General features: G+C 44.5%; 2 protein-coding genes across 2 annotated transcripts in view; one reads left to right on the top strand and one right to left on the bottom strand.

Moving 5' to 3' along the window:
- Window positions 1–13,532, top strand: part of LOC119443216 (dual oxidase-like) — a 128,612-nt gene extending 115,080 nt beyond the window's left edge. The window contains exon 13 of the mRNA XM_049663163.1: window positions 13,386–13,532. Within this exon, the coding sequence (XP_049519120.1) occupies window positions 13,386–13,532 (147 nt within the window). The remainder of the gene's footprint in view (window positions 1–13,385) is intronic.
- Window positions 13,533–20,792: 7,260 nt separating this feature from the next.
- LOC119443215 (dual oxidase-like) overlaps window positions 20,793–25,046 on the bottom strand; it is an 89,271-nt gene continuing 85,017 nt past the window's right edge. Inside the window, 1 exon segment of the mRNA XM_037708374.2 lies at window positions 20,793–22,074. Coding sequence (XP_037564302.1) covers window positions 21,949–22,074 — 126 coding nt within the window. The 3' untranslated portion in view covers window positions 20,793–21,948.

The following is a 25,046-nucleotide window of genomic DNA, read 5'->3' as shown; positions in this document are numbered from 1 at the left end:
TCTCGATGAAATGGTGCCCTACTTTGAAAGTAGAGTAGAATAGAACTCGCTCTGCTTCCTTCACAATGAATGTGGCAATTCTTGGCCAGAAACGAGTTGACTAGAACTAGCTCTGCTACCTTCACATGAAATGTTGCCCTTCTTTGCCAGTAGAGTTGACTAGAATTTAAAACTGAATAGAACAATAAAAAAAATTTCACATCACTTTGTTGTGCCAGTGTTTACTGGTAGCTTGTGGATTCACTGAAACCTGATTAGAACAAGCAGGCCTATGCACTAAAAATAGTTCACTGTATTAGGTAACTCTTTAAATCCAACCCATCTCTAACAAAATGAAAAACTTTTGTATTGTGTTCGTTCTACACGAATTTTTCGTCTTCAGTGAAAAAATTAAGCCAAAGATATCTGCTTTTTTGTAAACGGAACTACGCATAGTAGACAGCAAGTTTTACTTGTGCCTTGAACAGCTTGCCAGTCGCTAAAAATTGCGACTCAATTGGATCTTGCTTATAGTACACTGCTGGAATGCTTCTGAGTATTCTTGCATTTAGGCTAAAAAAAAGCCCCTTTTATGAGCAAGTATCTGACATGAGTATCAGTCAGCAAGTTATGCGTGTGTGATATAGAGGAGAATTCAGTTTATGCTGGTCTGGTTTGTTATGTTCGGGTTTCACTGTACCAAGAGAAGAATGCTATGTACTATGAATATGGATCTTTTCCTTGGCAGTAGCCAAACATGACTTAGAGCACACAATTACTTTGTTATCCCATTTATCCGCTAAAGGGCCAAGGCATGCTCTGTGAAATCTTCTTGAACAATATGCACATAAAATGTCCAGTACTACTCCAGCATATAGCGGTTGCCTGCACACACAATGCAACTTGTAAATGCAATCTTTTGGCCGCACACGAACAGTGAGAGAGCTTGTGAGTGGAAAATCTTCCATGTTGCCTTTTTTTATGCATTTCAGCAAATGTCTGCGCAGCATACTCTGATTAAGGTTTAAATTTTCTGGACGCCTATCTGATGCTACATAATACATATTTGCAATTGCAAACAAGCCACAGTCACGTGTGTTGCGCTGGTTTTGTGCCCCTTTAGTGCGAATGGTCAGCGTTGGAGACTGCAATTTTAGCATATGACAGATTTGCCTGACGGCATCGGAAGGAGTATCTTGGTCAATCGAGTCAGATACAAACAGTGTGTTTTCATTAGTGTCAACATTGCTTACTGTAAGCCAGTGATCGGGGTTTCGGACATGCAAGATTTGAATAAAAGGGCTTTTTACTTGAGCACATTGTAAACGCTGACCAAGAAGCACATCTTGAAAGCCATCCCAATGAGGAAATTTTTCATGAATAATACTGATCCCATGGGCGGTACTGATTCTGCCCCCGAGGAAGAATGGCAGAAAAAGCTAAATCCCCTGAGCGAGCTGGCGATACTTGTCGATGCACACGCTGACACTGTTATCAGTGTTGTTAGTGCCAACGTGCACGATGCCAATATCAAAACCAGCTAGCTTGTCAGCAATCATTGACAGCAAGTACTCAATCTTTATTCCTCTATGCGCGGCAACACTGACTGACAAACGACGACCCGCGATAGGAAATACTGGTCCAAGTATTTCACCATCGAGTCACCGGCAACCAAACACGTGTCATTTCGCAAGCAGTACAATCTAAAATAACACCGAGAAAAAGAAAAGAAGATGAAACTGCGAGAAAATAAATCTGAGCTTTTTTCACACACGAAAGAAGGCTACCTTTAAGGCAGCAGTATATATATTGCCAAATCCGAGAAATCCGCGCTAGGGATGAACGAAGCAAGCGGTCGCGAACAAGAGCAGCAAGATCGGTAGATACGCGACAAATACAATCAAAATACTTATTAGAAAAGATTAATATAACGCTAGCAAATATAAAATAACGCAGCAATGCGGCTTTAGCACACATAAAACAAAGCAAGCGGTCGCGAACAGCAGCAACGAGAATGGCAGATACGAGACAAAAATAATCAAAATACAAACAAAATACTTATTAGAAAAGATTAATATAACGCCAGTAAATATAAAATAACGCTCAAATGCAGCTTTCGCGCATATAAAAGGATGATGTTAAAGGCTTGCGAGGATGCAGCAGAACCAGGCCTTGGGACCAGCACCAGTGGCAGCAGAAAAGCACGACCCGCAAGCGCGGCTGACGGGATGCGTACTGAATCAACTGAATGCCACGTGCGAATAACATAAAATCAAACTACGCGCCCACAAAAAACCGGAAATACGCGTGCGTGTGACGTTGTATTTTAGTGACGTCACTTCCGTGCGTTGCTGGAGCCGTGTCTGTGTGGATTCGTCTAGAGTGCACTGCGGCACAGCAGTCACTGCCAATCTAAAGCCCCTCCATACCGCTGTGATGAAGGAGCTTCGTAGACGTACGTGAGGGGCCTGATCGGCATGCGCGGTCAAGCCATCTGGCGGTGCAGAGCTTAACCAGCCAAAAACAGAGCTAATATCCCTGTAACCAAGTATAAAACATTTTAAACATGACAACGTGTTCAAGATTATGTTCCTGCCAAAAATTTTAGCCAGCAGCAAAGTAGAAAAAGAACTTGGTTACTGCTATATTAGCTGTGTGTTTGGTTGAGTTTTGTGCTGCCAGGTGGCTGCACCGTGCAAGCAGTTCAGGTTTGAACCTCCGTTCACCACGTAAAACGTCGTAAAGCGGGTACACTGTGCTTGCGTTTACTTGAATACTGGGTACGCTAAACTCTATTGTGGCAAACCTTTCGACGTGAAGCGACGGCCGCAAACGCGTAGATGCTGGCGCCGTTTGGATTGGTTTGGATACCGCAAGTCCGATGTGCTGCAGCCACTCCGCTCGTCTGCTGCCTTGCAGCGGGGCACGATATCGCAGCGGCGCACGATGTCGCAGCTTGACATGTCGCCGATCGCTACGTTTGTAGCCCACAACGCAACAAGGGCGAACCGTGGTGTTCGCGAAAAGAAGGAACAAGACCAACACTGACCGCGCAGCTCGCGTCAACACGGAGCACGTTGTAACACAAGCAGACGACACTTGCTGTGGGCCGGAAGTGCTTTTTGTGTAGTGATACATCTCCTTGTGCCTTCTCTTTCTGTTACTTTCTTTTTATAGAAACAAATTAACTAACATCTAAACTATTATGAACAACATTTGGTCACCATAATGTTGGAAAAATTATCGATGACGCGCCCTGGGCAGCCAATCGGATAGCTGGCCCAGTGACGTATTCTGGAAAAATCGCGTCATCTGGGCACAAAAATCAGCCGCTTGGCGTGCTGCAATCGGTAGCGATATACATTTTTAAAACCTTATAATAATTTACATGCTTTACGTGGAGCACTTAGATGCGTCAATTAATTATCAGAAGGACCTACTCTAACGACTCAGTACGTTTGTACAAAATCGTAAAAATCCTAAATGCCTATAAATGCCTATTTTCAATATCGGCGCCTATATGAACACTATTTAGCCCCAAGTTTCGCTTTGGAGTGCAGTTAGAGACCGTTATTCGTGTTACCGGGCAACATTGACTATTCGGAACTCTATGGGGTTCAACCTAGTCCATTAATTCAACCAACTCCCGGGAAAGCAACTGCTAGCAGCATTGAAATGGGACGCGCCGGCCAGCATACGCCGCCGCGCTGACATTGCGCGAGCGGTTGGCGAATGCGAAACCGCGGAGAGCCGTCAGGGGAAAGGAGAGTGAATAGCAAAAGAAGAAAGAAAAATGTGATGGGGTACGCGGCTTTTGTTTCGCTTGTAATTTTCTTTTTAAGGTGTTCACCTCCGTCGGGCGTTCCTTCTCAGCGTACGAGACCATTCTCAGTGATAAGAGGCACAATTTTGAATCCAAAAATCTGGAGATGGTGGTAGTTTGCTATTGTTTCCACAATGTTCACAGTGATTCTTTTTTATGGCGTTTTTCACTGGACGATCTGGAGCGGCCGCCGAAATCCTGGAGCGAGCGCTCGCAATTCACCAACCCTAATCTGCCAGCGGAGAGCGAAAATGCTCCGCGCTGGATCGTACCGGAAGTCTGCGCACACACGTCACAAAAATCAACTTCCGCTCTGCATGTTTCTATGGCCACCAAGATCGCCGTGCCCGTGAGAGCGATCCGGCGCGGAGCGAGTTGATGCGAAACGACCAGTGAAAAGCGCGAACCCGCTCCAGATCGACCAGTGCAATTCGGATTCGCAGCCGTGGAGCAAAAAATCCTGCTCCAGATCGACCAGTGAAAAACGCCATAGACTACGTTCCGCGTGCTCTCCATATATATTTCTTCAAACATGTGCACTTCAAATGGGCGGAAGTGTATTTGGCAGCGTTGGGACGTCTGGCCTGTACAATTCGGATAATGTCATTGTATATGAGAAAATTGCGAAGAGTTGTACCTAACAGTCCTCGTGTAAGAACATGCTAATTCCTTAATAAATCGTAGTATCTCTTGCATTTGTTATTTGTCTGTTTTTGTTGTGTCTTATTTAATTGCGTTAGGCAGACAAAGTATCGGTTTTTTTAAAATCAGTATTCCCAGCTTTCAAGTATTCTTTTTCTTGCCTGTTTCACTATATGCGACGCTCGAGTACAGTGGCCATTGAACATGAATATGAGCAGTGTTCTTAGGCCGGCCGTATTCTTATTGAATGAAGCCAATTGATCGTCATTATAATTAGTCCAGCAGTGTTATGGGACAATTGCACGGCTACGTTCAACTGTTGGCGCCTTTGTGCCATCATAGACAATAGCGTTTCTTGTTTTTCTATCGTAGATATAGGCCGCGCACGTCTTCGTTTGAAATTATTTGCATTTTGTAAAAATTTATTGCCTATATTTACGACGTTGGAGGCCTAAAACGTTGTTTTGCCTGCCTATTTTTGGCGCCTAAAACGGGCTTTTTTAATGCCTAAAGATCCGGCCTCTATTCATAACTGACGCCACTGAACTACAGAATGATCTAGGCGGCGCCGGAGGTTGCGGACCGGACAGGTAAGTGGTTCGAAAAAAAGTGCCACGTTAATTACGAAGTATTTTAACTCGGCGTTAACTCACACGCACACACATAGACGCACACACGCGCATGCGCGCGCGCACACACACAGAAACACACATACATGCACACCCGTATACACACATGCGCGCGCACACACACAATTACAGAATAGGAGTTACAGCTATTAACTCATAAATTACATACACTTGGAAACTAACGCACGCGCGAAAACACACAAAAAAACTTATTCACGACGCGAAGAGTCAACTAAAAGTTCAGCGACCTAAAAAAAAGAAAGACTATATCCACAGTTAAAGGTGCTCTGTATTGAACTGAACGAAGAGTGCGGCTATGCAAAGGGTTTTAAAATATCCATGCAACTTCACCTACTAATATAAAGAAAGCGGAAACGATCACCTAGCTTGCAAAGAACGACGTGTTTAGAAGGGTCGAAATCCTTTCTCCCGATGTTATCGAGCCACTGCTTCCGGCGCACGATATTCCGTTCTTCCCGGGGGATAGAAAATAATGCTAGCCCTTTCCCTGACTTGCTGCTGCATGAAACGCGCAGCAGCAAGGCATTCCCACAGAGAACGAATCCCAGATTCCCACAGAAGCACGGGGAAACTTAGGAATTAAACGCACGTTCGGAGCGGCAGGGCGACCACCGCTTGGAAGGCGCATGGCGGGCGGGAGGGACTAAAAGCGCGTGAAAGAAAGTTTCGCGCCGTTTTCGTGACGTCAGGGTCACCTGACAGGGTCGTATCGCGCGCCCCAGCCATTCAGCGTGGCAGGTGCGCCGGCTCGGCGAAAGAGGGGGAGAAAAAGAGGAGGTTAACAGGGCCGGCGAGGATGTGACGGCGTAGACCACGGTGTAAGAATAGGGAGAGGTGCTGACACTCTCCCCCCAACGCGCGCGAAAGCGCCGCTCGCTCGCGTCCAGATTATGTTGCAGCTGGTTGCAGCTGGTTCGGCGCCGTCGTAGAGGGCGCTGCGGTATGCGGTCATCATAGTGGAAGGAATCATCATAGTGGAAGGAAACATAAACAGATCAGCCGTAGAGATCAGCAAGAGACGATTAGAGTACTGGTGGAAAAAAAGTAGGGAAAAGATGGATGCGACCTGATCTCTTAAAATCATAGGCAGCGGTACAAGGTAAATTTTTGAAAAAGAAAAATAATGATAGGTATACAAAAATGCAAGATAAAGAACATGTATAGTATACCTGATTAAATCAAGCAGGCTAGGTGACTATTTGTCGCCGCCCCGTTTCAAAGGGGATGCCAATAAATCATCATCATCCAGCCTCGGCGGCAAGCTGCCGCTGCTTCGTCTTCCTGCTTACATGTGCGGTTGCGCTGTTTTGAAGGCACGATTTTTGTTCGCGTTCGTTTCATGAGCTTGTGCTTGGGTATTGTCGCCACGGGCCCTCGACGAAGGTGGCAGCGGCCTTCTGAGGGGCGTTTGAAATGGCTAGAAAGTGCTTCGCTCCGAACTGCAATTCTGGATACCTGATTTGTGCGGAGCGTGTGCCTTTATTCAAAGCGCCGTCCGACAGCGGTCGTCTAGAGCAGTGGCGCCGTACAAATCTGAGGGCAGACCGAACTCTAACGCCTACCGACCATGTCTACACCAGCCATTTTTCAGAGGATACGATATCGATGGCATATTGTCACGACGTCGAAAGCTCGAGGGACAGGCGAAACGCACTTGTCGGCAGAGTCAGTAACAAGAACGGCCGGTTTTAAAATAGCGCGCGCTAGTCACTGCTTCTTCTTCGTGCTATGTTTTTCATAAGTGACGATGTGTCTTAAGCCGTCGTCATCGCCGCGCTAGACACGTGGCAATATAACGCGGAGCGCTCGATAGCAGGATTCCCACCTTATTTCCAAACTGTCCAAAGAACCTCACACGGTCAAATAAACCTCGAAAGCCGCTGCGGAAGAGAGAACCTCCTGTGTGCCGCAGTAGTTTGTGCAAATTTTGCTGCATGTAAAAGATATATACTGGGTGGTTTACTATCATGCACCAAGATTGGAAAATATGTAAATGTCACGTAGCTGGACAGAACCAAGGCAATGTTGTCTGCCGTCGCCTGGAGATACTCAGATTATTTTTTATTCCGCTTAATTACATAATTATTTTCATAATTGATTAATCAACTCTTTTAATGCTATAATGGGATAAAAAGTATGAACAAGAGAATTGTACAACAGCGTGGAAAACTCCCAATATAACTTTCTGTTGCTCAATACGTGATACATAAAAGTGTTTTCCGAGCTTGAAAGAAACCCGCGACTACACGCAAAATTGCCGCGCGATTGGCCGGTCGAGGCACTTTGCGTGTATTCGTGGGCTTCTTTCATGCTCGGAAAAACACTTCTACGTAGCGCGTATTGAGCAATACAAAGCTGTATCGGGAGTCTTTGATGTTGCTCTACAATTTTCTCATTGACACTTTTAATCTAATTATAATAATTGAGAAGTTGATCAATAAATACGACTAATTATCTAATTATGCGAAATGTAAAAAATAACTGAGTATCTCCAAGGGACGGCAACAACATTACTATGGTTCTGTCCAGCTACGTGACATTTGCATATTTTGAAATATTTGTGCACCCTGTAAAATACTGCTATTTTCTGTGCAGATGTGTGCCTGATTTTCAAATTTGTTCCATCCTGGCTACTGAATTTTTTTAACAATGCGCGTGCGGTGTATATTACATGCTTGCATGTTTTTATAGATTTTTTCCATTGTGGGAGTGTATGAGACCGCAAGCTTCTGGGATGGTTATCACCTATTAAAATTATCGAGCTGCTTCATGCACAAGTTTTTTCGTATTGTGTCTATGAAAAAAAAAGGTCTACGGGATTATTGTGTGGTGGGTGTAAGTGTATTTGTGGACAGGCTGTAGCATGCATTGTCAAACACGCTTACATTGGCACATTCTCATATGCAATTTAAGAAAAAAGAAAGTTACCTCTTCTTTTTTAGATCCTGCAAGTGTCACTCAGTCCTCAATGGACGAAAGCCCAATGAATAATATACACGGTCTATGTTAAGTGGTATTGGAATAAAAAAGGCATTTGCTCACGTTTTCATCAGTAAACTGTGGTAGTGATGCTCTAATTCAAGATAGACGCCTGCCTTCGTCCCGCCTAATAAATTCCCATTTGAAAGAGTTTTTACATACCTGATGTGCATTCTCATCTTAAGTTCTAGCCATGAACAGCCACTTTGCTCTAGTGCATTGCATATCGGAAGCTTGCGCCGTTTCATTTCTTAATTTATATCGCGGCCACATTGAATTCGCGCAACGATGATTGAACGGTTTTCTGAGTGCGAATGGAAGCAGCGATAAGCACGAAATACATTTTCTGGTGCAGTCACTATTTTCTTCTGATCAAGGGGTAGCAGTACGTGGGCTAACACTTTCATTTTTTTATGCTTGGATGAACGGCTAGACCGGAAGAAACAAATTGCGCGCGCGAGGGTAACTTCAGTGGGCTTTGAGTGCTGCCCGATTGATCCGTGTTCACGTCATCCACGCCCTGCACAAGGAACCTTCATGTTAGCGAAGCCTGGTACACTTATCACTTTAATGTGAAATAACGATTTTTTTTCGCGCTTTGAGATTTACTCCACTACGAACGAAAATTTAGCGGAGGCAGAGGAATGCCAAGCCGCCGGCGCCGCTAAGCTGGTGATGATTTATTGGCATCCCCTTTGAAACGGGGTGGCGACAAATAGTCACCTAGCCTGCTTGATTTAATCAGGTATACTACACATGTTCTTTATCTAGCATTTTTGTATACCTCTCATTATCTTTCTTTTTCAAAAATTTAGCTTGTACCGCTGCCTATGATTTTAAGAGAACAGGTCGTATCCATCTTTTCCCTGCTTTTTTTACACCAGTACTCTAATCGTCTCTTGCTGATCTCTACGGCTGATCTGTTTATGTTTCCTTCCACTTTAAACCCAAGCGCTTCTGGGAGTTGCACGTTACCTACGGTTCTCGCTGGGTGGATCCCGTCGCATTCCATTAGGATGTGCTGAGTGGTCTCTGGATCTTTACTACAGCATACACATGTCTCATCTAGTTCCGAATATTTGTTCCGATATGTTTTCGTCCTTAGGCAACCGGCTCGAGCCTCAAATAGCAAGGCTAGAGTGTACTAGAATATTTTGAGTGGCGCGACCGGCGGCCGTGGAGAGGGCCTTTTCGTGCAGAAAAGTAGCGGCGGCGCTGTAGTCGACCACTCTTGAAAGCGTCGTCCGGCCTCGCAGGCGGCAGCTTGCCGGTGCGTTTGCAGAAACGGAGAGTTTCCACGAATGGAACGTAGAAATTAATGTTTCATCGCAACTGAACTACATTACTGTCCCGACTACAATTAATCTGCGCCGGGCGAGCACCTGGCACGATCGGAGAGGTTTTTTTTTTTTTTTTTCTTTTTTTTATGACGTGCAAAATGATTGTAAGATGATTGTTGAAGCGCGAAAATACACTTCTTCTGGAAAACCGTATTATTAATCTGCTGCTTGGAAATTAGATCAAACGTTGCTATCGGAGCGATCAATATCCGTCATTCATTTTATTGCCTACTTAATTATAAATTTTCCTGTACAAAACGCATTCTAATGAGCACAGCGGAGTGTGTGAGCAGTATTGCAATAACTGTATTGTCACGTGGTAGTGACGGTCGAGAACACCGCAGCAAAACTGTGAATGGCAAAACTAACTCTTCATTGGGCGAACCTGTGTTCAAGAAAAACCGGCTGCACTCAAAGCACAACGAAAGCAGCGAACACAGTTGAAAATCTCACCAGCGGGTCGAGCGCGTCGGCTTTTATACTTGACTCTTTCTCTACGTATGAGTCATCGAAGGTTCCAGAGTAATCGCTGGTGCCAGCGTGTCTTCCAGAAAATACTACACAATTCGCGTCGCGCATACATGCAATCAGATTACGCAAGGTTCGGTGACAATTAACAGACAGCCGATACAACCATCGATAACATTCGAGAAAATTCCGATACGTGCGTCCTAGACGGAGCGATAACATTTGTTAGACAGTGAAACGTATATTCACCCGAGAAAAATTAACGAGCACACGTTATTAGTATATTTTTTTTTCATTTAGTCGCAATTCTGCCGAAGGTATAGATATTGTCTGTAATCAGAATCCTTATTCGAATTGCAAGAAGCTTACACCTATCTCCTATACCTTAGGCATCCACTGCACCGTTCTTGATGGGGTTTGTTGCCTTTTGAACTAAAACTTTCAAATGATCAAAGTCTGGGAAGCAGAATGTTTATTAAAGTTGTCAATCTTTTTTTATACAAATATCGTTAAACTAAAACAAAAGGCAAGCATCAAATTTAACCAAGTACTAAACAAAAATGTCACAAATTTTATACTGCAATCATTTGTATACTTGTATATCCGCAGTGCGCAAAATTGATGTATTATACACTGCTCTGAAAGACACCCATAATTTCTTAGCAGAAATTTTCCAAAATTTTCGTAAACATTGTAAATATTTCTTCTAAGCTGTACATTGATATATAACATTTTTCCGCTCGAGATGCTCTAACAGATGCAGTTCACACAACTGCGATATCTGTTTTTAAAGCAGATTTAAAGATTTCTAAGCTTTGTTCCGTTTTTTTTTTTTTTTTGTTTTGTTTTTTTTTTTCTAACGCGCTCTCCTTCGTAGGTCTCCGCAAAAGTGTCTGAAATCATAATTCTGCTGCACATGGTTTCTTTAAATAAGCATTCTCTCTTCAATGCAACAAATTTCGACGTCACTATCAGACGCGAACTGACGCCGTTGCGTCAGTGACCGCGGTGTCGGTGTTTTATTGGTTAGATATCAAGGCACCTTCAGCAAAATAGTCGGCACCGCGTCAGGTCGAAGAATTGGTTTCATCCTTGGCACTCGAACTTCTGTTCCGTTATGTGCCCGTAGTCTCTCACGGTGAAATGAGGCTAAAAGTGAAGCTCGGACACAGTGCAATCAGTGCCGACGAGCATATCAAGTCTGCACCCACTTCTCTCCCACGCAAGTCGTCGCTCTTCATCTCTGGGAGCTTTAAAAAGTGAGCAATTGCGGCCTTGGCCCGTGCGAGCGTACCCAGCCTTGCACCCAGGTGTATAACCGAGATTTAAACGCTACTCCCCCCCCCCCCCTTTTTTTTTTTTTTGAGTCACCAATGTGCGGCAAAGCTCGATCGCGCGCGCGCACGCACACAGCCATCACAGGCCGGAGCGCGCCCGCTTGCTTCAAGAGTGGGCGACGCCAGCGCCACCGCTACTTTCTCCAAAAAAGGGGACGCGGTATGCAAGGCGCGCCGGCTTCGGTCGCGCCACTCAATAGTTCTAGTACACTCTAGCAAGGCCCTTTGTGTTATCGCCCTTTGTGTTATCGTACAGATTTTCCCTTCTAATTTCTTTCTTCTCATTCTTGTAAATCTCCATTGTCCTTTTCGTTTCCATTCTTTGCATCCAATTCACGGTCTCTATTTCTCTCACTTTCTTTCTGATGACCCCTGGTTGTCTATTTACAGTTTCGATTATCCTGTACTTGGTTGCCAACTTCCTTGACCTCTTCCTCCGCTGGGACCGCTGGCCGCGGCGCCCTCTATCTGCTCGCAGCAGAGCTACTCGGTGCGCCCGCGCGCGGCCGAACATAATCTGGACGCTCGCTCGCGCGCAGTGTCAACACCTAAATATTCTTCCACCGTGGCGTAGACCAAAGAGTGCAGCCATTCAGCGTGGCAGATGCGCCGGCTCCGCGAAAGAGGGGGAGAGTGAGCGCGTACGAACTTTATTGAGGTCCTGAGGAGAAAGAATTAAAGCGGGGCCGGAGGCCCCCCCAATCAATCCGGTAGACAGAGTCCTTCGGCGACGCCCGGGCCCTCTGGACAGCCTTGAGCTGTGCGATGAGCTCTGTGCTTCTGAGCGCTGAGTCCCAGGAGGACTGGTCAGGAAAGTCCGTGCCCGCGTTGGCAGGGGAGAAAAAGAGGAGGTTAACAGCGCCGACGATGCTGTGGCGACGTAGATCAAAGAGTGCCGCTACTTTCCAACATCCAGGGGTTTTATCCGCTGCGGGACGGCGGCGCCATCTGGAGCGATGGCTCACACAACTTCTCCCGCAGCAGAGGAAGGTAGAGAGGGGAACCGGCCTGCGCATGCGAGTCGTAGGCCGCTGTTGGATATGGCGAGGGGGCCACGACGCGGACAGCCGCGATGAGACCCTAGAAAGGGCAGCGGAAGAGATGGCCTCACGTTGCGCATGCGTTGCACCGCCTGTCAATCACGTGGACGATCGCATCTACGCCCCCAAGAGGAGGTCGGGTACCCCAAGCAAGTGGCACAGAAAGGTGGGCTCCTACTTCAGCGACAAAGTTATCACTACGAATACATGTGAATAACCGTTATATTACACATGTGTTTCGTTTACAAGGCATTGCATTTCCTCATTGAAATAACAGAATAAAACGTTCGGCTTCTCTTTGCACTCACATTGGATAAGCATTAATACGTGTTTCAGGACTCCTTATGGATTTGCCACAAGCTTCGCTGTATGTACATTCCAACAGGGTAAGCTGAATATTCCGCATATTTCCCTTCAAATCAATTTTACGACCACTGTAGTCGCGGTGCGCGGGCAGCTTACCAGGCAGCACCTTTCATATTTCTCGCACTACGAGTAAAGTGTGGAAAGAATAAGTGGGCACGCTGAACATGGCGCGCTGAACACAGTAACGATTTCATTGGAAGTCACTTATTCAATTACAAAATGAAATAATTGATTAAAAATATATCGAATAGACATCTAACTTGTATACATAAAGCTTGTGGCTTAAGTCGATTAATAACAGAACACCGTAGATCTCATACGTGTATATTGTACTAGTTTCTTTCTTTTCCAGTTACCATAAAGCCGAAACACTTGGTTTTATGAGAATTCGTACAGTATGCAATTCAAGCCAAATATTTTGCAACTTTTAAAGCAGTATGCTGATGCTAGCTGGCAGTGGCGACGAACACGCTTCGATATCGCCTAATCCTTGCTGCCTTTTCGCTGCAGATCGCTGCTTCTGCACAGCTGCACTTCGCACTGGAATCGGCGCAGATCATCGCACGTGCATACGTGATCACCTGGCCACAAGCAAACTGCGACCAGGAGGTGCTACCGTCAGCTGTTTTCCGGCGGCACTGCAGCATCACGGGATAGCGGAGACATCCATAAAAGGCCACGTCTGCTGCGGACGGCTTTCACTGGCAGTGGCGACGAACACGCTTCGATATCGCCTAATCCTTGCTGCCTTTTCGCTGCAGATTGCTGCTTCTGCACAGCTGCACTTCGCACTGGAATCGGCGCAGATCATCGCACGTGCATACGTGATCACCTGGCCACAAGCAAACTGCGACCAGGAGGTGCTACCGTCAGCTGTTTTCCGGCGGCACTGCAGCATCACGGGATAGCGGAGACATCCATAAAAGGCCACGTCTGCTGCGGACGGCTTTCACTTGGCAGTGGCGACGAACACGCTTCGATATCGCCTAATCCTTGCTGCCTTTTCGCTGCAGGTTAGTGATTGAACATTATGGCTTGTAGCATTGTAGCACTATAGTTGTAGCATTGTAGCTTTTTTTTCGTCGTCGCTGCCAAGCTTTGCGAAGTTTGTGACTTTCTTTTTTTTTTGTACTGTTATTGTTGAACTGTTGTCCTGTTATTGTTGAACTATGGCAAAGGAACTGTTAAAGCTCAAGGAAGAACTACGGGCGGAATTCAAACAAGAGCTTGTAAAGTACAAAGACATGGTAGAACGTGATCTTCGAACGGAAATTCGAGAATTAAGAACGGAGCAGCGGAATATGACTAACAGCATTGATTTTGCTCACAAAATAATTGAGGAACTAAAGCAAAAGCTGAGCTCTGCAGTCTCTGTAAATGTTGAACAAGAAAAACAAAATGAGCTTCTTCGGGCTAAGTGCACAGCTTTGGAGTCTAGAGGTGCTGACATGGAAAGGCGACTTCTGCTTGCCGAGCAGTACTCTCGCAATGTCAATCTAGAAATTCAGGGCGTTGCTAGACACGAAAATGAAAGTGTGCCGCATATCCTGTCAATGATCGGAAATGCCATTAATGAGCCAATTAGAGAAGCCGACATTGAATCTTGTCACAGAGTGCCTACGCGAAACCCTGAGCGATCCAACATCGTTGTACAATTCAAATCAAGAGCGAAGCGTGATGCAACTCTGAGGAAAGCAAAGAAGGCTCGACTAACAAACAAAGACGTGGGACTAGATATCTCGACACCATCTACATCAATGAGCACCTTTGCCCGACATTGAAAAGGCTACTTGGAATGGCAATAGAAAAAAACATGAATGCAACTGGAAATCTGTGTGGACAACGAATGGCAAGATTTTCGCGAGGCAAAGCGAGCTTTCAGCTGTAATTCAGATTCATGATAAAAGTTCTTTATCTAAGATAACTTCTAGTTCGTAAAGGCTCATCTGTTTGGTCCAAGAAAGATGGATACCACGAGTCGTATTGCCTCATTTGCTAGTGCTCAAAACAGATTCCATTCGACTGTGTTGCATTTCAATGCGCGATCTGCAGAGTTTAAGAGTGACGTCTACACTACATTCTCAATGATTTCCAGTTCAAGTTTCAAGTTATCATGATGACTGAAACATGGTATGACGGCGCAAGCTGCCGGCAGAAGTTTAATGGATATGAGGCATTTTTCCTTGACCGTAGTAATAGGCGTGGTGGAGGCGTTGCTATTCACGTAGACGGTCGCTGGAAGTATAATTTAGTATCAGATTTCTGTGTCACGTGTGAGGACTACGAATATTGGCACTCAGGCACAATTCAGACATGATAGCTGCTGTGTATCGTCCTCCAGGGGGCAATATATTGAGCTTTCATAGCTTTTTTGATAAATTTCTATATTACGTATCGTCCAATAATTGTACACTGGTATGTGGTGGAGATTTTAATATCAATATCTTGAATGATAACCCCATTACCACGGACTGTTTGAACATGCTTCAATGTGCCGGATTTAGGAATGTCATTTCCACAGCAACACGTGTTACACCATTATCTGTCTCGTGCCTTGACTTATTAATAACAAATATTGAAGCCAGAGTATTTCAATGTGGAACAGTTTCATCAGATATAAGTGATCATTGCCCGATATTATGTGTTATTCCCACAAGCCGAATATAAGGAGATGTATCGTGAACCGTACACAATGCAAACTGTAACAACCACAGTTTGGAATCTTTTAAGAAGGAGATTAGTGAACATGATTGGTCTTTTCTTTTCAACTTAACTTGTGCAGATGAAGCCTATCGAAAATTTCTTGCTGTCTTTTTACATATATATGCGAAACACTTCCCATTCAAGCAAGTTAAACTATCGAAAAAAATACGTAAACCATGGGTGACCCCCTCTCTTGCTAGTATGATACGACTTAAGAATAAACTTATTCTTGAAATCAAGAGTGCTGACAGATTTGGCAGAGTTTAAAAAATACGTAACAAGCTGAATCGGGAGCTAAGCGAGCTAAGGCAACTTACTACGAGAAAATGTTTGCTGAAAGCGCACAGTAATCACCTGACGTTGTATGGCGCTTAATTAATGATGTGCTTGGTCGCGGTAAGCGGGACTCCGCACCGGCAAAAGATTACCGTTGACAATGTCGAGCTCGCTGGTAAAGAACTTGCGGATCACTTGAATAATCATTTTGTCAATGTGGGTATATCAGCAAACATGCCTTTGCAAGCAGACTTTTTCAGGGCTACAACAGGAAATAAATGCCCCGACAGTATTTTTCTAGCGCCAACGGATGAACAAGAAATTTACACGACATTCATGAATCTAAAGAACAGTAAAGCATTAGACATTGACAACATTCAAATAAAACCTATAAAATACGTCTTAGATTGCATTACTCCTGCGCTCAGCCACATTTTTAATTTGATACTTGAGTCAGGTGTTTTTCCAGACGATATGAAAAGAGGCAGAGTGACTGTTTTGTTTAAGGGTGGTGACAGTGACCTGGTGACTAATTATAGACCTATATCTATTATTCCTGTGTTTTCTAAGGGATTAGAAAAATTAATCTATACGCGTATATCTGCCTTCTTCTGCTCCAGAAATATAATCACTGACTTTCAGTTTGGTTTTAGGAAAGGAAGGTCAACGGAGACGGCCCTATTAACACTTAAGGAAATGATATTGCAAAATTTTGAACGAAATCTTTTCACGTTAGCTGTTTTTCTTGATTTCAGTAAGGCTTTCGATTGCATTAATCATACCATCTTACTGCTTAAGCTAGAATCATACGGAATCCGGGGCACGTCACTTCAGTTGATAAAGTCATACCTGCAAAACAGACAGCAATGCGTTCAATTAAGCAGTCATACGTCATCATATTTACCTGTTTTAAATGGTGTGCCCAGGGTAGCGTACTGGGGCCGCTATTATTTAATGCTTACATTAATGACATCGTGGATATTGATCCCAGTGTGAGCTTTGTTATATATGCTGATGACACGAACTTACTTTTTTCAGGCCCTGACGCAAATGAGTTAATTATTCGGTGTAATAAGTTATTGAACAAGCTTTTCTTGTGGTCTAGCAAAAATTTATTAAAAATTAATCCACTGAAAACAAAAGCCATCGTATTCCGAGCAAAAAACAAAAGATTTTCATCAACACAAGCGTTAGCTTATGCAGGTGAAGACATTCTTTTTGTAGATGAACATAAAATTCTTGGTGTCACGTTTTCATCAAACCTCAGCTGGAACCAACACGTCGTTGATATCTGCAAAAAAGCCTCTAGTGTAGTCGGTGTGCTAGCTCGTTGTAGACATATCTTACCCGCAAAGGTGAAACTACAGATATACAATGCTCTTTTTCTTTCGCACATAAATTACTGCAGTTTGGTGTGGGCAACCACGACAAAAACTAACATAATGAAACTTCAGACCTGCAAACAAAAGTCATTAGACATGTCGCTAATTTAGATTATTTGGCATCAACACAACTTGTGTGTCGGGACTACGGTATTATTAAAGTGGAATATATGTATATCTTTCGCATTCTGCGATCCTACTATTTTTCTTCCCATTTCGTTTAAACAATTCATTAAAAATACCGCATGTCTAACTGCAAAAAATGTTTTCTTAGGAACAAGAAGCAATGATGTTTGGTTTGTTCCGAGGTTTCGCAATAATTACAAATCTCAAACATTGCATACAATCTACCAAACATTCTCAATAAATACAGTCATGTAAACAGTTTCTCATTAAAAACTGCGATCCTTTTTTGTAAATCAGGCTAACTTTTTTGACGTTGTAAAATGTGCTGTCTGTACATTTCACTTTTCTTTCAGTTTGTGCATCCATGCTGTACCGAATAGGTTATATGATGAAAACTATAGCAAAATAGTATCTGTATATTTTTTTTTGTCTGACATCTGATGTACATTGTATGATGCAGGACATACACAAGGAGCAAATTTGTATATATCTTCCCTGATATTTTGTCATTATTTTTTTTTTTTATTTTTATTTTATTATTTATTTTTGGCATAATGGTGTTATGGTTGTTGGATTCTTCTTCCGTGTTTTTTGCTCGCGTGTAACTATCTTTCTGTGCTATGTTAGTATCAGGATGTTTTTCGTAGTAATGTATATATATGTTTTTTCTTACACCGTATTTGGTATTGTAATGCTAGCTTATGGTCTTTATTGTTATTACACATCTTTTTTCATTGTCCCAACTGCCTTGTATAGGGTTCACTGGCCTCGTCAAGCTGTCCATAAACAGCTTTTAGCCAGTGAACCTCTCCAGAACCTGTTTCTTTCTGGGAAATAAAAATGATTTGATTTGATTTTGATTTGACACATGTGTGCACGCCGGATTCAAACTCCAACAACACGCTTTATACAGAACTCCCCGTTGATCGATTATGTCATAATCATCATCATCAGCCTATATTATATAGGTCAAGTTATCGCTCATTTATAACGCGTAATCAAACAAAAAATGACTAGAAAATACTCTGTGAATATTGCCGGTGCATAGATTCTTCTGCAGCACACCGATTTCAATCGAATAGCCATGACATGCAATGCCTTGTTCGGCTTTTCTAAATTTCTTACAGTATATGCACTACCCTCTTCTTGGCCCACTGAGTATGTGTTCATGCTTGGCCAATGATCCAGAATGTGCATGCGACATTTTCACAAAGGAGGTACACAATTCTTAAATGTTTTCTTGTTTACAATATTTCGTTCTATTTGTTCTCATGCGAAAGCATTATATGATCCATTACGCGAAAATCCTTCGGCGTCAACGTGACCGAAAGATGGTACCAAAAATGGCCGACAGTGCAAAAAGTTAAAACATGTCAGAAATGCTCGGATTGATGTCAAATTTCTCAGAGAGGTTCCTGTAAACAAGTAAATTAACGGCTTTGAAAAGAAATTTTGTACATTTCGGCCTGGGTCGGAATCGAAAAAGGACCTCGGGGTGCTAGACGAGCACAATTCTGCCACGCCACGGCCCCTCCCCGGTTCTTACTGACCAAAGGTGTGCCTAGTGCATGCGTCATTGCACTCGTCACGTCGCAGCCTGACTAAACGCTGACTAAACACGTGTGGTCTAGTGCGTGTGTCAATGGGCATGCGACGGCACAGCCAATGGGGAGGAGGTGCCGCCACTTCATCAGCATTTAAAGTGAGCGCGTTCATGAGATTCCGAGTTCTAAAAATGGTATAATGTTTTCGCGTTCCCACACGTAAGCAGCCTTCTTTGCCAAATAGTTCTTCTTTATTTTTTCAATTTACCCTGTACCTTCGTTCATTGGTACTGTCGAATCTTTCTTTTGATTCAGACCTACTTATCCTCAACTGTTGTTTCTCGTCTCTTGCCTTTCTTATTTCTTACATTTTGAGCTACCCTGTTCATGGCCAATCCCCAAGAATGGATAAGTGCTATTGCTTTACAGGGTTATAGCTGCACCTTTACATTTATTTCGATATTAAAATAAAGTTACATTCTGGGGTTTTGCGAGCCAAAACCACGATCTGATTATAAGGCTTGGGGGGTTACGAAATTATTTTGACCACCTGGAGTTCTTTAACGTGCGTTCAATACAGGGTACACGGGCGTTTTACAGCAAAGCTGTTTGTGCGGACCCTGTGCCGTCGTTTTCAGACTTAGCTAAAAAGGGGCCACATGACCAAGCAGGAGAGGAGCGGTAAAGAGCTCAACAGGGGGAAAGGGGTTGGAGTGACCCCTTTCCCCTGTGAGAGGGTGCAGATGAAAATGAGAACGGGGAGTCGCGCCGTCCAATACTCGCGTTTGAGGGGGAGAGCGTGAGGCGCGCCAACGGTGTAAGAAAAAAGTAGGTCAACAGAGGAGTGGGGTATGAGAGGAGGTTGTATATACGGAGCTTTGCATTAGTGGTTCTGCACATTACATCCCAGCTACAACTATGCGAAGACCGCGAGTAGTGCGTACTCCTGAGGAAGAAGCTGCCTACCACAAGCGTCAGTGAGATTTGGCTCGTGAACGGGCTCGTCTTCGTAGGGCCGACCCCAAGCTGTGCACCCGAGAGCGGAACACATTGTTGGAATGAAGAACCCGGGCTCTGCGAACAATCCAGCTTCACTGTTCAATCATCTTCCCAGATTGGGAGGGCCGGTGATTTTTTTGCATTTCGCTCCCATCGACATGCTGCCGCCGCGGCCGGGACCTCGTGCTTAGCAGCGTAGCACCAAAGCCGTTAAGCAAATATGGCAGGCTTATGTGTCCGTGCATTCTTCCCTCGACAAGCGTCATACATGGGCTTGGCCCTCGTGACATGGCTGCGTAAACGATTGACATTGTGCATCCACCTGATTGCGTGCTTGCATTTTGCGTAGCTCGTGGACGGTGTAGTGTATAAACAAAAATTGAATGACGTTATATACTGCCTAGGATGGAAATAAACGCAAACTCACACACCGCATTTAGTAAGTCTGCAGTTAATTAGCCGCTTCACTGATACTTCGTTTGGCATTTATTAAAACATGCGCATCGTTTTTGCACATATTTTAATGTGCCACCACCGAAATGCGGCCACAAAAGTCAAGCCCACGACATTCACTGTCATACCTCGCGGGTATTTATAAGGTTTCTATGCACGTTTTCACCAGAGTAAAAAAAGTTGCAGTGGCTTAGCTCGACTATGCCAGGATATACGTAGCGTTAGCAAAGGTTCAGCTGATTATTCTTAGCTTTCCTGGTTGTCTCCTACGCTCAACCGCTAATTGCCAGGCAACTACTTCAGGATCCCATGAGTCAAGCTTCTCCGTTCTTCTGCGCTGTTGAGCAGCACTTGCGCTCTCCTTCTCCATGGCTATACCACACTGGCAAACGCCAGTCAGAAGCGCAGCGGCTCCAGCGCAGTGTCAGACGGCGACTGCACAGCGCGCGCGCGCCGGCGCCAGTGCGTCTACCACGGCTACGACGTCACTCCTCTGGAATGCGCAGACCGGCGGCGGTGAGTCGCGCGCGGCGGCGGCGGAGTGCGCGAGAGGTGCCGGCTCCGGTGGCTCCGGTGCGCAAGCCGTGTGACATCACTGATCCTTGCGCATGCGCAGCACGGCTCTTGATGTACCGCGCAAAACGGGCTTGGCTAGGCCAGTGTAGCTAACGCTACAAAAACCAGGTTGTGGATAAAAAATAAACTTTATTAAAAAACGTGTGCGTAAAAGAAACTGGATAAAATCACCAAGAGTGTTGCGATATAACATCAATGACTACGCAACACCACATGTGGGTACACAAAAAGTGTTACAGGAAATACTTAATCTCCGTTTGCAGTTCATAAATTTAAGTCCAAGAACGTCAAGCAGGACCAACTCGTCAGATTGTTCAGAAGCTAAAGGCCTCGTGGGACACATTGTGTAAACTCGCAATCACTATTGCCAGACTTGCTTAGCCACATTGAAATCATGCCACTGAACTTGACACATTACTGAAAGAACTTAACATGGGCTGTACACGCTTACCTTCCTCCTGATGCTTTCTTTGTCATCCCGTTGTCACATTATGGCATACTACTAAAAATTACCTGACTGGATCGCCTAATTAATTGAACCTATTTCTCAATAATCTGGTATGATTTTACAAGGTCCGACACAAAACCAATACCATCAGAGCCAATTATTGCCTAAGATGCAAGCAGGTTTACCGATTGGACCACAGCAAGGCTACGGAAAAAAAAAGGTGGTTGAGATGCATTAAAATATCATAAATATATTCCCCGCTGAATGCCATCAGAGCTCAGCTCGAGCCTGCACCGACTTACAACTGTCTGGGACCATTCATAACAGGAAGTTCGGTAGTAGACATTCAAAACAGTCGAAACAAGAAAAATAGATAATTTCACAAGATAGCCGGCGCAGAGTAGGCGTACATTTCTGTTGCGTGTAAAGCAAACACTTTTGGTTGCATATGAGTCACGTTGTCTCCTTATCACCCAGTGAGCGCCGACACTCAGCGGAACAGCTATGCCCGCACACAACATATATCAGACTCGACGAGGAACGACGCACACTTTTGAGGCTACCTACAAAGATGCTTCTGAGCGCGAAGCACATACGTAAGCAAGGGGCGGAACGGAAAGGCACCAAAAAGAAAAGTTCCTTCTCGTGCAAGTCCCGTCAGTGTAGGCGCTGAGTCGAAATGGCCGCGCCAGAAGCAGCCACGGTACGTAACGGGAACAGACGATCAGCAGCAGCGGCTGGAGCTACGTGCACTGTCGTCATCATCACAGTTGGCTTCATTTTTGGCAGTATGGCGCCAGTGCCTGGCGCGCACTGGTCAGAAGTTCTCGTAGTGGTGTATGAAGTACGGCAGCTTGCGGCTGTTGTTCACCGTCTCGCAGGCGGAGCTCACGCTCTTCGTGAGAGCCGAAGGCCCACAGCTGAATACGCCCACTTTGCTCACCTGCAGGTATTATATAGACGGCTTAAAACATGCGCACAAGCTGCATATAGTTAGTGGCATAAAATTAAATATTTTATTACGTTTCCGTCTCTACCGGAACATCACCGTGACATTCACAATGTGTCACACATGAACAAGACCCAAACACGGTAACTTCATGCACCGTAATTGCAGTAGAAAGAAAAATTTGGTAACGTTTTACTTATAATGGCTGCACCAAAAACAGACTACTTTCTTTATCCGTGGTGGATTTCTGTTTCCCATAGTTGGTCTTTATTTTCAATATTTCACTTCAATATAGGTTCTAAGTTTTGTGTCTTCTGTTACTCATTTCTTGACAATATCACTACAATACTTGTGCATTCATTTCGTGTCGCAGTAGTGTCGTCTCAGGAAACAAAAGTCAAGAATGCTATTTTTAATCACTTTCATAAATTTAAAAGATCTCTGAAAATTGACAAGTTCTCCAATAAATCATAGCAGTACCAATAGGCCTTACAAAGCAGTCACAGCAAGGCGCTTCTCCAGATATATTGCCCTGATGTGCTCAAATCAATCATTCACAGATTAACTGAAGATTGTCCACCTCTTTATTCTGCGGAAGAATAGTAACGCAACGCATGGTTCGGCGTGGATTTTAGTCGTGCTCAGCTGAAGGAGCCAAAATTGAAGTCGCAGTTTTGCCCGTAAGGTGCAGCATAGATAGCGATAGCAAAGTATTTGAAAATTACACGAAGTAAGGTTCATAGATTTAACAACTTTATAAATTGCAGTAAACATTTGCTTACTAATAAATTAATGAACATGGAGTAATGTATCAAGAGGCAAACATGAACAGATCTCACTCGATTACCGTGGACACTCGTTGTCACAACACTGAAGAGCGCAAACAGAGGGCAGCGAACTCTCCGTGCTGCATCTCGCTTCAACGCGGATAGTAAACTTGAGATTACACAAACACTAGCCGTGCGGGAAGCAGCCGCTAGAAGTCACCTCCAAAGACAGCGCACGCGGGTCGCACAGCAGCACTGATACGCAACCACGGCCAGGATACCCAGCTCGCGTGTTTGATCAGCGCGCTCACGTGTTCACCTGGTATCTGTTTACCGTATTCCATGCGGGAAACATAGTGCATTCTTGGAATATCTCGAAGTGTTTTTTTTTTCTCATTACTGCGCTACTGGTAATTATTTGTGGCGGTGATTTTAACATCATACCTATAACACTAGACATTTCGAATATTAGGAGGTGCATCCCAGCAGAACTAATTATGATGAAGATAGGTTATGTTGCATCATTCCTAGAATATGAAGTAATTCTTATGAACAAAATTTAAATATAGAGTATTTCACGCTCGACAAACATGCATTTTATTGTAGCGCTGATTTTATAATGTATTCTATTTTCTTTGCATGCTATTTGTGTGTGCAGTTTCTTATGCTTAGATAAACTGAATTTTTTTTATTTGTGTACCATGAAATGAGTCGTGTGAAATTATATACCAGATGTTTATTGTAACTTTTTTGTACTTGTCTTCATTGTGATTATAGCTTGCACATTTGTCCATTTCAATGAATTGTATCTGGTTTAGAAGAACTTGTTGAGCGAGTTGGTCCATATTAGCGAACATTGTTTAACTGCATGAACAAACGGAACACAGAGACAGCATGGAACAAGGCCCTGCACCGGTCCTTGTTCCATGCTGTCTCTGTGGTCCGTTTGTTCGTGCAGTTAAACAATGTTCGCGAATTGTATCTAGTTCACCACGTGATGTATCATTCAATAGGTGTGTGACTAAATGCTGACCCATGCCTAAGATACACGGGGTGAGAGCTTTGTGAGGCTGCCTAAAAGCAGCCTTTTCTCTAACTTTTGATGTTCTGTATTGCACATGAAATAAAATTCTACCTCTCCCCACCCACTTCCCTTGTGCGCGCTTGATGCCGTTACCTCCAACAAGGGAGCGTGCGAGATGAAGGTGCGCATCAAGTCACCATCCTTCTCCACTCACCCTCGCACCTACTGCCTACGTTGTGCAGGGTGCGATAGTTATACGGAACATCCCGGCGACGGCAACCGGGGCTATTCGCCTGTGGTGTCCCAATAATTGATATCGCAATAAAAACAAACATAAATATAGCTGCAAGGGCGTGTGCGCAATGATCACTCCAAAAGCCACGCATTATTTTCTATCTCGCTGTAGGGCGGTGAACCAGCACTGTCTTCACCCTAGAACGTTTTCCTGGACTGAAGCACGCGCCTCCATGATATTGCAAGGGTGCGGTTTTAGATGCCGTCCTTTTAGATACAGAATACCCAAGTCCCATTTCTTCAAGACAAAGTGGAATTCTATTTTCATAGAATCACCTCGCAAATGACATAATACTACAAGGCGATGTCGTCACCAACGTAGGTGGTGGCCAACGAGCTCACGGACGTCCTGATCTAGCCTTTGGGCAAAAGCCCACGAGCCCCTAAAAACAAAAATTCTAACACACACCATGTCTTCGGAACGCACCCGTCGACAACAGTTTCTGACCAGAACAAAGCTCAGTAACTGACGGCCTTCCCAGGTGCTCCACCGGATGGATACCCCGGTTGTTGGGCGAACTACGCAAACAATTACAGCGCGCTGCTCAAGGCACTTTTGCTGCTGAACCTAACCAAGCATCTACGGCTGTGACGACACGACGATAATCACCTGGTCAAGCTCGCCAACAACATGCACGACGCCGCCACTCCCATAGATTTCTGCCCATAGATTTCTGCCCATAGATTTCAGATCGTGCTTGCAACATTAGCAGTCGCATAAGATGAGACACACCATGACGACTTCACTGTGACCATCACTATGCTCTGCATGCCTAGACAGCGGTAGGGTGGCTAGAATTGGGAGGTGTGAAAAGCACGGCGCGTTTCCCTTGCCAGACAGGGTCCCTCGGTGCGCCGCTGCCGCTAGGGGCGCTGCTGCA

Source organism: Dermacentor silvarum, chromosome 2 (assembly GCF_013339745.2).
Source record: "Dermacentor silvarum isolate Dsil-2018 chromosome 2, BIME_Dsil_1.4, whole genome shotgun sequence".
NCBI lineage: Eukaryota > Metazoa > Arthropoda > Arachnida > Ixodida > Ixodidae > Dermacentor > Dermacentor silvarum.
This window is presented reverse-complemented; position numbering and strand designations above follow the sequence as displayed.